Below are 16,070 nucleotides of genomic sequence, written 5' to 3' on the forward strand. Positions count from 1 at the left end.
TTAGTACAATAAAGCCGACCGTCCGCTCTAAAGAGCAGTATCGGGGTGATGCCTGCAGCTCAATGCATCACCCCGGTAAAACCCCTTGAAGCAATATCTGTAATATCAGGTACATTTGTGCCCAATGCCGATATTTCAAAAAAAGTAAATATCGGCCTCACCGATAATCGGTTGATCCCTACTTTACATAAAGTCTCAGAAATCTTTCATTAAGGTCTTCATGTCATAAAAATATTATTTATCATTGTAAAAGAACACATTTCACACTTATTTTTTAACTTTTTTCACAAAAAACAAAAATGGCTTGGAAGTTTTTAAAAAAAAAAATTTTCCCCAGGCCTTCCCAACTCCTTAATCATCCCCAAGACATATCCTCTTACCCCCTGAAAAGGTCACTATATTACCCTAGTGCAATTTACCCTCCTTGAAACCTACAGACCTAAGAAACAACACAGCTCACTGCAGGGGGACGTCCCTCAGGGCTGCTCCTGTGCATATTAAAATCAGAGCCCAGGAGGAGCCTAGGGAAGCTTCCCTCCGCTCTGATACGGGAAGCATTCCGCTGGGAGCTGACAGCTGCCATAGAGTAAGCGATTGTGGCGTCTGGAACCCAGGGCACCCCACAGGTTACATAGTTACATAGTTAGGTTGTAAAAAAGACACAATTCCATCTAGTTCAACCTATAAAGAATTAGGTGAATTAATGGAGTCAAGTGCCAGAGCTCATTCTGGCACTGTGCTCCGCAACTTAGCCAGGATCCACAGGACACCAAATTCCTGAAATTCTGGAACAGTCTTGCAGAATCCAGAAGAGTTGGGAGGTATGCTGTCTGTACTGTGATCTCATCATCTGTAAACTAAAGGTGGACACATATGTCTGTCAACACTTTGGGGTACATTTTTCTGTCCCTTATTTGTAATTTGAGGTTGTTCAGAAAAGCTTTCTAGCTGCCTATATAGTTTAATGTACAGTATAAACTCCAATAAAAAAACTGGAAGGTAAGAAATATTTGTTTTATTATGTTTAACCAGTTCCCTCCCGGCCTATAGCAGATTGACGGCCGGGCGGTAGTTCAGTTATCCTGACTGGGCGTCATATGACGTCTAGCAGGATATCAGCTGCTGCACGCCCGCGGGGGCGCGCATCGCGGCGATCGGTGGAGCGGTGTATCAGTCTGACACACCGCTGCACTAATCTTGGTAAAGAGCCTCCGGCGGAGGCTCTTTACCACGTGATTAGCTGTGTCCAATCACGGCTGCTCACGATGTCAATAGGAAAAGCCGTTGATCGGCTTTTCCCTCACTCGTGTCTGACAGAACAGGACAGAAGAGGAGAGCCGATCTGCATCTCTCCTGACAGGGGGGGTCTGCGCTGATTGTTTATCAGCGCGCCCCCCCTCGGATGCCTACACTAGACCACCAGGGAAGCAGCCAGGACCACCAGGGAAGGGGGCAACATGTGGATGGCCAGGTATGTACCCCATGGCCATCCACGTGTGCAAATTATGCCCAATCTGTGCCAATCAGTGCCCGCAAATGGGCACTGACTGGCACAATTATATATCAGTGATGCCCAGCAATGCCACCCATCAGTGTCATCAGTGCCACCAATCAGTGTCATCAGTGCCATCCATCAGTGTCCATCGGTGCCACCTGTCAGTGCCCATCCATGCCCATCAGTGCCCACCTATCAGTACCCATCCGTGCCATCTATCAGTGCCACCCATAAGTACCCATCAATGCCACCTATGGGTGCCCATCAGTGCCACCTATGAGTGCCCATCAGTGCCACCTATGAGTGCCCATCAGTGTTGCATACCAGTGCCACCTATCAGTGCCCATCAGTGCCACCTATCAGTGCCCATCAGTGCTGCCTATCAGTGCCCATCATCAGTGCCCGTCAGTGCCACCTCATCAGTGTCACCTCATTGGTGCCACCTCATCGGTGCCCATCAGTGCCGCCTTATCAGTGCCCATCAGTGCAGCCATATCAGTGCCCGTCATTGAAGAAGAAAACGTACTTATTTACAAAAATTTTTAACAGAAACAAAGAAAAACTTGTTTTTTTTCAAAATTTTCGATCTTTTTTAATTTGTTGCGCAAAAAATAAAAACCGCAGAGGTGATCAAATACCACCAAAAGAAAGCTCTATTTGTGGGAACAAAATGATAAAAAGTTGTTTGGGTACAGTGTTGTATGACCGCGCAATTGTTATTCAAATTGCGACAGCGCTGAAAGCTGAAAATTGGCCTAGGCAGGAAAGTGTCTAAGTGCCTGGTATTGAAGTGGTTAAGGTATGTTGTGTGAATGGGAACACATAACCAATCATATAGTGAGGGTTTCTCAAATTTGACTGCAAAAGTGGAAATACACTGTAGCCTCCCTGGCGGTATGATTATGTCAGATTTTTGCATCTCAAAGCGGTACAATTGTTTTGCATAGAAATTTGGCATTTTATATTGTAAGCCTGTAATTCTTAGCAATACTGTAACACACTTAAATCTGTCTAAACAAGAGTCTAGTAGATATCCCGGGTATGATAAAGTTTGAAAGACAAAATCATAAATTATAATATAATAAATTACTATAAATAATTAAAAAAATCATAATATAATAATAATAATTTCCACACGATTCACTATCGCTCAATTCTGCAAGTGATTCTAATTTATTACTGTATATACTCGAGTATAAGTTGTTCCGATTATAAGTTGAGGCCCTAATTTACCACAAAAAAATGGGAAAAACTTATTGACCCGAGTATAAGACGAGGGTGAGAAATGCACAGCTACTGTAAGTGGAAAAGAGGGTCAACAATGCCCATTTGCAGCATCACTGTGCCCATTTGCATGCCTCACTGTGCCCATTTGCAGCCATAGGTCCCCTGAACTTCAAACTCGGTAGTTAAGGGTTCCTAGATGCCCCCTAGCTGCAGCCAAAATTTGGGGTCTCTGAACCCAAAGGGTCCCGAAATGACATTGCTGCAGATGGACACAGTTGACCGAATATCTCGGGGCCACTTAGTGCTAAGAACCCCAAATTTGGTGTGCAAACCCAGTGGAACTAGCACCATAAATTTTCCAAAGCTGGGGTTTCTAGCACCAACTGACCCCGAGATACAGGGCCCCAAATATCAGTTCAGAAAATGTCAAGCACTTTTCTGCAGCAGAGAATGACATTTTCTGAACCGGCTTTGGGGACCCGTATCTCAGGGCCACTTGGTGCTAGGAACCCCAGCTTTGGATATGTTATGGTTTCACTGGGTTTGCACACCAAATTTGGGGTTCCTAGCACCAAGTGGCCCTGAGTTACGGGGCCCCAAATTCGGTTCGGAAAATGAATTTTTTTGCTGCAGAAAAGTGCTTGACTCGAGTATAAGTCGAGGGGGGCACTTTCAGCACAAAAAAATGTGCTGAAAAACTCGACTTATACTCGAGTATATACAGTATCTCTGTTTTCTAGCTGGTCTAAAGCCACTTTTGACGTAAAGGAACACTTTTTAGTTGCTATGGACAATCTCAAGTTTCCAGGCAGAAAGAACATTATATATAATATAAAACTGCATGCAGGGCATTGGACAAAGCACTGGGGACATAAGGGATGTGAAATAATTTCATACAATGATGTAATCTGTAAGATTACAGTACTGTATGTGTTATGAATTTTCTATTTTTTTAATTTCCTGCCGGGCTCCGCCCCCATCGAGTGTGGCTTGGAGTTACCGCTAATAGTACTGAAATTTAACTCCGAGCCACACCAGGGAGGTTAAAAAGGAGAGACAGCTTTGCACTTCTTTAGAAGCATGTCTTTCACTAGTATTGTACTGAAAAGAGGTGAATATGTGTCTTTTCCTGAAAAACTCTCATCTTGTGTGACTTTACCTTTATGAGTTCTACATTTAGAAAGTGTGCTGGAGAATAAAAGGACATGTGAAGTGCTACCATTTAATGATATTTTACTAATTTAAAGTCGCATAAGCCAGAATTCCAATGTACTCTGCATACACATAATAAAGGTCAACATTAGCATTGCTTCTTTCTTTAGACCTTGACAGCTCTAAATACATTCAGTGGAAGAAATCTGACATGTGATAATCATGTGCTGACTGTACAATATTCCTATGCAATATTTCATATTTACCTGACCAAAAAAAGTGTTTTTAAATCTCAGAAATAAAAAAATAACAAAACATATCGCTCTATAGTGTGTATTTGTCTCAATCCAAAGCATCTAGTGTGATTTCTATCGTCTCTCTCTGCTATCTGCATAAGTCACTTCTGACAGTTCTCCACAACACCAGACAATAACAGGAGATGCCCCCCTCCAGCGCACAGCAGGTGATTGCGAGCCTCAGCTATGCATGTTTCTCTATGGGACTAAATAGAGGAGGCTGTGTCTATCCCCTCTACTCAGGTCTCAGATTACATTCAGTTTTCTGCCCTATGCTGTGCAGTGAGATCCCTGCCCCCTGCCTGCTGGAGCTAAGACATGCTGTCTAAATTATGTACTTTGAATGGCTGTAGAGAAGAGAGGCTGCAGATAAACAGGTCGAACTTGTGTAGAAGGATTTGTTTCATGTCTGTTTATCACCTCAGTTGTCCCTTCAGTCTAGTAAATGTAAGAGGTTTACAACCATTTTAAATTGTATTTACCTTATCATACAGAACTGTACACAGGATTTTTTAAATCATTAGGGATACAATATATGCAGCTACCTTTAGGTCACAGGTGTCAAATTAGCAGCCTTCCAGCTGCTGTAAAACTACAAGTCCCATGAGGCATTGCAAGGCTGATAGTTACAAGCATGACTCCCACAGGCAGAGGCATGATGGGACTTGTAGTTCCGCAACAGCTGGAGGGCCGCCAGTTTGACACCCCTGCTTTAGGTGATTGGACAGTGGCAAAAAAAAGCATGTAAGGACATCCCTCCATATAACACCTCCCACTTCCAGTCAGGCTCAGTATTTTGTTGATGACCATAGGTGATGAACCTCTTTTCTCTACTGAGAGACGCTTACATTCTTATTATGGACGCTTTCTCTCTCACTCTCTCTTTCTCTGGATGATTTCTTCCAAGATAGATTTCTGCCAAGAAGATTCCTTCATTACCAGGATGCACCATAGCCACTTCAGCTTTTTATGCAGCTTCTGGATCAGTGTATTCCTAGGCAAAGCCTTGGGGGACTGTACCTGGACCCCTTCTGATGAGAAAATGTGGGGCCAGCCTGTAATGTTGCTATGCTTTGGATCCTGCTGTGGGTGTTTCTTTTGACATATACGCAGGGTGTTTTACAGGTCCAAAGCCCCAGTCTGCCTGGTGCAGAGCCCAGTCTTTGTAGACTGCTGAGTAGGTTAGGACACCGAGGAAAGGGGGAAGCTGGGAAGGGGTTGCCTTCCCCTTATTTCCGCTACTGAGTGGTAAGTACACATGGCAAAAGTCCATTAGAAATTCAGTCCCAGGGTGATCATTACTTTTTTCCTCTTGTGGGGTGAAACATTACCACCTTCCACTTTGGGTGGTGTGGTTTTACAGTCAGGATGGCACTTGTCACCATTTAGTAGTCCCTCTGAATGACATTTATGGTGCCCCAGGTGCTCTGCCCTGCCTGTGACACGGGCGTTGCTGCACCTTTCCAAAAGCTGTCACTGCACCTTCTCCATCTCACTTTGAAGGGGGTTTCTGCATGTCCTGCCTCTTTCTCTGTGCAGGGTACCAGTCAAAAAACATTTCCTGGTTATCCTAAAGGCACCCTAATAAACACTAATAGCATTTATGTTTGCTGATCCTGGGTTTTTATTCGCACACATGGCTACCCATAAGTGGAAAGATATAGGGTCATGTGTGCTTAATAGCTCAGGCTCAGCCTTTAGCTCTATTGGGGTTGTAGTACATCGATGCAGGGCCCTGGTACCATTTCCTCTGATAGTTGCCCCCCGATTTTGACTCTCTGCCTTCCTCTGGTCATTCAGCCAGCCACTCTGCAACATTTGCCTCGTCCTTCCTGTCTAGTAAGGAAATTTTAGGCCACAATGTCAGAGTTCAAGTGCAAAATTTCTGTCTTTATAGAGGCCTTTGAGTACAGTGGTCACAGCCGTGCCCTCCCCACCTTTCCTCTAACTTCAGTCTTTGACTTTGTCCTTAAGCCACAGTAACTGAATAGAATGCATCTGCTAGGGAGGAATCCTTGCCCTGTGAGGCATCTGATCAGGATGAAACATCTGCTACCAAAATCTCTCCAAAATTTAAGGAGACTATTGCTACACTGATTGAAGCAGTATGATCTTGTTTTAGTGTTGAAACAAACTGAGTTTGCTCGCTCTAAAGTGTCTAGTATAGGGTCCCTAAAATTCTCTACACCAGCTAGGATTTTTCTTGTTCATGTACTGGTTCAACCTGTCCTAAATTGAGACTGGCCTCACTTGGGGAAGATTTTTTATTTTTCTAAATGTTTTGCCTAGCAATATTACATTCAAGTTTACTTCAAAAGTGGGCTATTCCTGTGGTAGATGCAGCCATTACCTCACGCTAAGAAGACCCTCACTGCTCATGTGAAGGATAAGAGGTTAGAAGCCCTTCTTAAAGCTATCTTTGCCTTGGCAGATACTGACATACAACCTGCAGTTATGTCATTAGCAGTTTGTAAGTCTATTGCTGTCTGGACTAAGCCTATGGTCTGGAATTGCAGCTCAATTCTTACAGATCCCTCTGTCTCTAGTCAGCTGGCGCTTTTGTCTTTTGCTTTACACTATTGCATGAGTGGCCCAGCAGATACACTTTGCCAAAGTTGTAGAATGAGCCTTTTTCTGTACACATGGGCAGGATTCCCTGTCTTAAATGCTGCTCAGCTGAACTTTCCTTCAAGAAACATCTTGAGCATTCCTCCCAGTCTTCCAATGCTAAGTCTAAGTCAGGAATGAACTTTCGCAAGAAGACACAGACTAGCTGAGACTGGAGCCAGGGCCTCTTCACAAAAGTGGGGGAATGTTTGTCAACCTTCTTCTTCTGGTCCCACAACAACTCCAGTACCTGGCTCCAGATCATTGTTTACAAATTGTTTCATGAATTAGGCATATGACATTGACAAAGCTAACACAGAGCAACCATTTAGGCTGTCCAGTATATGTTGCATTTCCATCTAGTTTAACACAGTGGGGGTTATTTACTAAAACTGAAGAGTGCAAAATCTGGTGCAACTCTGAATAGAAAAGAATCAGCGTTCAGGTTTTATTGTCAAAGCTTAATTGAATCGCTGAAGTTAGAATCTGATTAGCTACCATTCACAGCTGCACCAGATTCTGAGTGTACCAGTTTTAGAATATCTACCCCAATATTCCCCAGTGATGCCTCTAACATCATCACCAGTATTCCCCTATGGAGCAGACTCCCCAGTCTATAAACAATTATAACAGAAAGGTATAGCAAATGTCCACCACCTTTTAGATATGCAAGGCAAGATGCTGCCATTCTTCTTCCTGCAACAGAAATATGGTGTCCCCACACATATTTTTTGCAATATGCTCATGTTAAACATATTCTAAGTTCCAAGATACACCGCTTGCAAACTTGAAGACCCACAAGAAAGACAAGATTTGTCATTTTTCTATAATACCCAGAGAGAAGCCACAGACTCTGCCCCCCGCTACCTCAAGACCATAATAACAAATGGGCAACCCTCTTACACCTTATGCCAGATAAGGCCTGGCAGGCTATCCAGCAGAATTTGCTACAAACTAAACAAGCTATCCTAAGTGAAAACTGGAGAGAAATCTAATTTCAAATTCGACATTGGGTTATTAATCATTTAATATTAATTTCAAATCTCCTTCTCCTGATTGTATTACATCCTGTCCTCAGTGTCACACTGATCGCCCAAATCTAGTACATGTTTTTATGGTAATGTCAAGTTTTTTTTACGTGTACTGGATTGAAGTCATATCATGCGTGACCAGGAACACAGACACAGGACACTTATGCCCTCCTACATTTACTCAGAGAAGGGAAGGAGGAGGTGACTAGATGTCAAATGAAAAATTCAACTAGATGGGAAACTCTTTGTCTTTTGGGAACTAAAAAATACTGGAAAATCTCAATCAGTGGAAACTATGGCTCATAGATAAAACAAACATTATGAGTCAAGCCCACACCCGTGCTAAAACATTCTTCCAGATTTGCCACATTTTTGTATGTTCTAAAGGGACTCAGGTACCAACTCTTAAAGATTATGACAGCTTTATGGTTTAGTACAATACCGAAAAGCTGAAGGACACTCTTGTCAAACTTGATGTGCTGTAATTGACCCTTCCATAGGTGGTGGAACCTTTGGGCTTAGAAACTGCTGTTAGAAGGCCAATGCAAGCTGGTTATTGACCATGGTGAGATGACTGGCACTGATTGATGGCACAGTTGTGAGGTTTTACTGTTTGTGTTGTTTAATTTATTAAGGCACAGATATAAAACGAATACTACCAGATTGAATAGGAAAAGGAAAACAATATATCAGAGTTGGTTTAACTTTCCTACAGTAGATAATAAGAGACTTCCAGGCAGCACACTTTGGTTGCATGATCTGTTTACTGGACCACTGTAATATCAATTCTATATGAAATAAAGAAATACATGGTTAAAAACACAGATAAATCCAACTTATTTCAGGGGCTCCAGGTTTGCTCCTTTATCGGGGGGTGGAATAAAAGATATATATCTTATACAGTTTATCCATATATTTTATATAACTTTTATGTAGGCCCAAATGAAAAGATACACTTGGAGCCCATGAACTGTATTGGATCTGTGCTAACTACACTGTTGAAAACTCAGAAAATCATTTTAATATCCTTACGAATGGCGTGGCGCTTTCTCTCTTTTACAGCAACTTGAGGCATTCAGTATAAAGCCATAACTGGCTCATACTCTTGTTTCAAAACAGTGACCATTTTTGTGGAGCTACTGGATAAGCATTAGGAAACATTTTAGGAGGTAGTTAGGAGTGGCAGCCCACATTTTCATTTTAGGTTTCCTTTGATATGTAAATTTTTTCAAGCAAGTGTCTAGATGAGGAAAAAGTCATACATTGATGTTTTTTTAAGACTTGTCAGTTTGCACTTTTTTCTGCCCAGAAAGATACATCATGTGAAAGTTACTGCAGATTCTAAAAATATTCATTCATTAAGTGCTATTTTGAGCCTCTGGGGGCAGACAGAAGATCACTGAGTAATGACATTAATAGTACTTCCCGCATCTTCTAAAATCTCCAGTGCTTTCAGTTGCATTAATTACCTTGTTTTAGGCATTTTTCTAATTGCTTGTTTAAGCACAGCCTCTCTGTATTTGCAGTGGTGGCAAAATGTGTTATTGTATCATCAACAATTTAATAACTACATTTTACCTTGCTATAAAATCCATATTCATTCTAAATGTAGAATCTCTCAAACGGGGCAATTCCTTCTGCTGATTTATTGCATTTTACCCCCTCATTCAAGGCATTTTTTCACTATTCAGCACTGCATTACTTTAACTGGCAATTACTCGGTCATACAACACTGTGCCCAAATGAAATTTATATCATTTTTTTTTACACAAATTTAGATTTATTTTAGTGGTATTTAATCAACACTGGGTGTTTTTTTTTTTTCTATAGAAATGAAAAAATGCCAAAAATGTTGGAAAAAAAAAAAAAAAATCTTTTTCTTCTTAGCTTCTGATAAAAAAAGTTTGCAAACAAATAATCTTTCTTTAGAAATTTAGGCAAAAATGTAGTCCGCTACATGTCTTTGGTAAAAAATAACCCAAATCATTATATATTATTTAGTCTGTGTGAAAGATAGATAGATCTATCTATCTATCTATCTATCTATCTATCTATCTATCTATCTATCTATCTATCTATCTATCTATCTATCTATCTATCTATCTATCTATATATATATACAGTATCTCACAAAAGTGAGTACACCCCTCATATTTTTGTAAATATTTTATTCTACCTTTTCATGTGACAACACTGAAGAAATGACATTTTGCTACAATGTAAAGTACTGAGTGTACAGCTTGCATAACAGTGTAAAATTGCTGTCCCCTCAAAGTAACTCAACACACAGCCATTAATGTCTAAACCGCTGGCAACAAAAGTGAGTACACCCCTAAGTGAAAATGTCCAAATTGGGTCCAAAGTGTCAATATTTTGTGTGGCCACCATTATTTTCCAGCATTGCCTTAACCCTCTTGGGCATGGAGTTCACCAGAGCTTCACAGGTTACCACTGGAGTCCTCTTCCACTCCTCCATGACAACATCATGGAGCTGGTGGATGTTAGAGATCTTGCGCTCTTTCTGTTTGAGGATGTCCCACAGATGCTCAATAGGGTTTAGGTCTGGAGACATGTTTGGCCAGTCCATTACCTTTACCCTCAGCTTCTTTAGCAAGGCAGTGGTCGTCTTGCTAAAGAAGGTGTGTTTGGGGTCCTTATGATGTTGGAATACTGCCCTGCGGCCCAGTCTCTGAAGGGAGGGGATCATGCTCTGCTTCAGTATGTCACAGTACATGTTGGCATTCATGGTTCCCTCAATGAACTGTAGCTCCCCAGTGCCGGCAGCACTCATGCAGCCCCAGACCATGACACTCCCACCACCATGCTTGACTGTAGGCAAGACATACTTGTCTTTGTACTCCTCACCTGGTTGTCGCCACACACGCTTGACACCATCTGAATCAAAAAAGGTTATCTTGGTCTCATCAGACCACAGGACATGGTTCCAGTAATCCATGTCCTTAGTCTGCTTGTCTTCAACAAACTGTTCTCTGGCTTTCTTGTGCATCATCTTTAGAAGAGGATTCCTTCTGGGATGACAGCCATGCAGACCAATTTGATGCAGTGTGCGGCGTATGGTCTGACCCCCCCCCCTCCCCTTCAAACTCTGCAGCAATGCTGGCATCACTCATACGTCTATTTCCCAAAGACAGCCTCTGGATATGACGCACGTGCACTCAACTACTTTGGTCGACCATGGCGAGGCCTGTTCTAAGTGAAACCTGTCCTGTTAAACTGCTGTATTGTTTTTGCCACCATGCTGCAACACAGTTTCAGGGTCTTGGCAATCTTCTAATAGCCTAGGCTATCTTTATGTAGAGCAACAATTCTTTTTTTCAGCTCCTCAGAGAGTTCTTTGCCATGAGGTGCCATATTGAACTTCCAGTGACCAGTATGAGAGAGTGAGAGTGATAACACCAAATTTAACACACCTGCTCCCCATTCACACCTGAGACCTCGTAACACTTACAAGTCACATGACACAGGGGAGGAAAAATGGCCAATTGGGCCCAATTTGAACATTTTCACTTAGGGGTGTACTCACTTTTGTTGCCAGCGGTTTAGACATAAATGGCTGTGTGTTGTTATTTTGAGGGGACAGATAATTTACACTGTTATACAAGCTGTACACTCACTACTTTATATTGTAGCGAATTATAATTTCTTCAGTGTTGTCACATGAAAAGATATAATAAAATATTTACAAAAATGTGAGGGGTGTACTCACTTTTGTGAGATACTGTGTATATATATATATATATATATATATATATATATATATATATATATATATATATATATACATATATATATATATACATATATATATATATATACATATATATATATATATATATATATATATATATATATATATATATATATAATGCCTGGACAGTACAAAAAAATTACAAATGACCCCTTTTTGGGAAGTGGACAGTCAAATGTATTTAGTAATAGGCATGGCAAGTTTTTCCAAGTTGCAATTTTTTGGTAAATTAAGAAATTAAATTTTTTTTCCCCTTTTTATTTTTTTTTCGGTGCAGTACAGTGTAATATCAAATGACTGGTGTGGCAGTGATCAGTGACAAAAAAAATGTTTTTTACTTAATTTTTTTAACATTTATCCTTTTACAATTTTTTTTAGTTTTCCTTTTTTTTCCTTTTTTACATACTGTTATCAGAGTAGTTCATTGTCACCATAGTGAAACTGCACTACTCTGGGGAGGTGATCAGGGTTTTTTTTTAACACTGTGATTGCTTGTTACAGTGATAATCACATGTTTGAACTGCCCTGAGTGGCTTTCATTCATGACTCATTGTTTACTATCGTGATGCTGTGATTGGCTACAACTAATCACATAGTACAGGGTGCTGTGATTGGCCCAGGTACCATGCGATAGCTTTGGGCTAATCACAGCATACCAATAGTAAGCAAACTGTCAGGAATGAAAGCCATTCGTGACAGTTTTACCTACATGTTATTATGTGAACCCTATGTGAACCCTACCCTCATAGCAAAATTGGATTACTTGCTGTTGGTTGCATCACAGGGAGACCAGTAGTGCCGGTGGATGGATTAGTGAAAGGTAGGTGGAGGGATTAGTGAAAGGTAATACTGGTATGTGTCATATTTACAGTAGTTAAGTCTCCTGTAAGTTTTTGATAGTCTCTTTGTCAGTGGAACACAATATAATTAAAGTTCAGTTCAGTTCAATAAGTGAAAGCAACATGAAGCAGAATAATAGCATTTAAAATGCATAGAAGAAGACCACGAACAGTTTAAATCTACTGTGAAAAACCAAAAACCAAAATTCAGTCTCCCAGTATACCAACACTGACACCCAAACAGAACAGGACCCTTCCTCTGCATTGATTCCTAAATAATAAAGGTTTGACATTTGCTCAGTAATGCTGCCACCCCCCTGAAATCCATCTGCATGCTGCTCACTAAACACATACCTGATTCACCATACATATCATCAAAATGACTTAGAAGGACATTCAATAAATAAAATGCTCACATAGCATAATATCATTCATAGCATAATACAGAGATATTATTAAGAATAATCAAGAATAATATTATTATGTTTTTTTCAATTTGTGCAAGTTACCACAACACCATTATCCCGGAGTTTTTAAGATCAAAGATACAACTATGTTGGTGTCCCTTGTCATTTTTACATTGTATTTTTTAAAATGTAACTGCCTACTCCCAAACTGTCATTTGAAGTAAAACACATAGCCAAGTATTATTCTCCACAATTTTTTTATTGTACATTAAAAAACAAATAAAATTAGACATCTATCTGCCAATAAAACTTAACCAAAAAGTGCATTCTATGCATCCAAAAATATAGAAAATTTACCAAATCAATTCATTATTCAACCAAAAAAATAATGTCAAAGCAATAACTCCAAGGCCAATAATAAATAACACGTTATCTCCTCCGATTCCGCAACATGTCTGGTTGACGAACGGCCGTTCAGAAACGAACTGAAAAGCATGAAATGAAAAGTGCGTATCAACACTCAGCAAACTTCTACTAACACGAAATTAGCAGAAGGAGCCCAAAGGATGGCGCTAAAGAGCTGAAAAACCACGTAGTACGTCTAGTATGTCACTACATTCGTAATTGTTGGCCAACATTTGTGTGACCTTGTGTATGCAAGACAAGTTTGAGCCAACACCCTTCGAACAAAATTCCACGGTTTTGTTGTCAGAAAGTCCGATTGTGTGTACGAGGCATTCGTTTTCTGCCACACAGCGTTTTGCTTTTAGGCCAAAAAGTTCAATTTTGGTCTCATCTGACCAGAGCACCTTCTTCCACATGTTTGCTTTGTCCTCCACATGGTTCTCGCAAACTGCAAACGGGACTTCTGGTGGCTTGCTTTCAACAATGGCTTTCCTCTTGTCACTCTTCCATTAACCACTTTAGCCCCGGAAGATTTTACCCCCTTCCTGACCAGAGCACTTTTTGCGATTCGGCACTGCGACGCTTTAACTGATAATTGCGCGGTCGTGCAACGTTGCACTTGACGTTGACGTTGATTCAGATGGTGTCAAGCCTGTGTTTTTGCTATAATAAATATCCCCCCAAAAAATATTTAAAAAAATATTTTTTTCCTCAGTTTAGGCCGATATGTATTCTTCTACATATTTCTGGTAAAAAAAATCGTATATTGATTGGTTTGCGCAAAAATTATAGCGCCTACAAAATAGGGGATAGATTTATGGCATTTTTATTATTATTTTTTTTTACTAGTAATGGCGGTGATCTGCCATTTTTATCTGGACTGCGACATTATGGCGGACACGTCGGACAGTTTTAACACATTTTTGGTACCACTGGCATTTTTACAGCGATCAGTGCTATAAAAATGCATTGATTACTGTAAAAATGTCACTGGCAGGGAAGGGGTTAACACTAGGGGGCGATCAAGGAGTTAATGTGTTCCCTAGTGTGTGTTCTAACTGAAGGGGGAGGGGACAGTGTAGGGGAAGAGATAGATCGCTGTTCATACTCTGTATGAACAGGCGATCTGTCACTTCTCCCCTCAGAGAACCGCAAACTATGTGTTTACACACACAGATGCCGGTTCTCTGTGTGCCCCAAGCGATCGCGAGAGCCCATTGGGGATCACGACCGCCGGGCACTCGCATCGGCTCCATGGGCGAGCAGGGGGCGCGCGCCCCTAGTGGCCACAGGGAGAAGCGACCTTACATAACGTTGTTTCGCCCAGCCGAGCCATTCTGCCGCAGTACAACTGTGGCGGATGGTCGGCAAGTGGTTAATGCCAGATTTGTGGAGTGTACGACTAATAGTTGTCCTGTGGACAGATTGTCCTACCTGAGTTACCATGAGCCTCTTGGCTGCTTCTCTGATTAATGGTCTCCTTGCCCGGCCTGTTAGTTTAGGTGGACGGCCATGTCTTGGTAGGTTTGCAGTTGTGCCATACTCTTTCCATTTTCGGATGATGGATTGAACAGTGCTCCGTGAGATGTTCAAAGCTTGGGATATTTTTTTATAACCTAACCCTGCTTTAAACTTTTCCACATTTTTATCCCTGACCTGTCTGGTGTGTTACTTGGCCTTCATTATTCTATTTGTTCACTAACAAACCTCTGAGGGTTTCGCAGAACAGCTGTATTTATACTGAGATTAAATTACACACAGGTGGACTCTTTTTACTAATTAGGTGACTTCTGAAGGCAGTTGGTTCCACTAGATTTTAGTTAGCGTTATCAGAGTAAAGGGGGCTTAATACAAATGCACGCCACATTTTTCAGATATTTATTTGTAAAAAATTTTGAAAACCATTTTTTATTTTCCTTCCACTTTTTCCAATTATGTGCTACTTTGTGTTGGACTATCACATAAAATCCCAATAAAATACATTTACGTTTTTGGTTGTAACATGACAAAATGTGCAAAATTTCAAGGGTGTATGAATACTTTTTCAAGGCACTGTATATGGTACTTATGGTACTTATTCTTATATATAGCCACTAGAGGGCACACATGTTAGACAGTGTAATCAGAATGCTTCAGTCACATCTTTCAATGCATATTATATGCATCTTAGCTTGACTTCTGGGCTATTGGGTGGTTATATCCCCGCGACTAAAGTATGTAACCACTTGTTTACAATCATCTCAGTAGTGGATGGGTTAGTGAAATGTAGAAAAACAATTTTTTGTTTTTGTTTCAGAATGGACTCAATGCTTTGCATCTTGCTGCCAAAGAAGGACATCTCTACCTTGTTAATGAACTGCTGGAAAGGGGGTCTTCAGTGGATTCTTCAACTAAGGTACAATTATAAAATAAAAAATATCTAAAATTTGAAAACAGAGAAATGTAGAGAAGAAGCAGTTTGTTTTAATGTAAATAGAACAGGACACCGATGGATGAGGGGCTGAGGTATGATACAATATATTTTTTTCGAAGGTGTATCTCTAGGCATTGAATATACTTGTATTAAAACAGTTGAAGGTGCCGCTTATTCAAAAGTCACCTTCCGCGATGAACGCTATCTTTTAAATCCCACAAATTTTCTTGTTTACAAGCAAGTGAAAGTAGAGCTCCTGTTTTAGTTCCATGCCTGCTCAGATGTTTGCAGGTCTCAGAGACCTTAGCGCCACAGTCGCATCTCTGTCTCTTTTTCCTCCTGGCCTTTCACATAACAGAGCCTGGGGCTTCATCTGCTTTGAAGCTGAATTCCAGGGAGGGATTTTGTTTTTGCGTAGTTATATTGGTC

At 40.8% G+C, this 16,070-nt stretch overlaps 1 protein-coding gene across 27 annotated transcripts in view; it reads left to right on the forward strand.

The window, feature by feature from the left end:
• ANK2 (ankyrin 2) overlaps nucleotides 1-16,070 on the forward strand; it is a 793,913-nt gene that overhangs the window by 511,219 nt on the left and 266,624 nt on the right. For all 27 annotated transcript variants that reach the window (XM_073602841.1, XM_073602877.1, XM_073602815.1 and 24 more), the window contains one exon: nucleotides 15,525-15,623. In XM_073602841.1, coding sequence (XP_073458942.1) covers nucleotides 15,525-15,623 — 99 coding nt within the window. The remainder of the gene's footprint in view (nucleotides 1-15,524; nucleotides 15,624-16,070) is intronic.

This window comes from Aquarana catesbeiana, linkage group LG01, assembly GCF_042186555.1.
Source record: "Aquarana catesbeiana isolate 2022-GZ linkage group LG01, ASM4218655v1, whole genome shotgun sequence".
Classification (NCBI taxonomy): domain Eukaryota; kingdom Metazoa; phylum Chordata; class Amphibia; order Anura; family Ranidae; genus Aquarana; species Aquarana catesbeiana.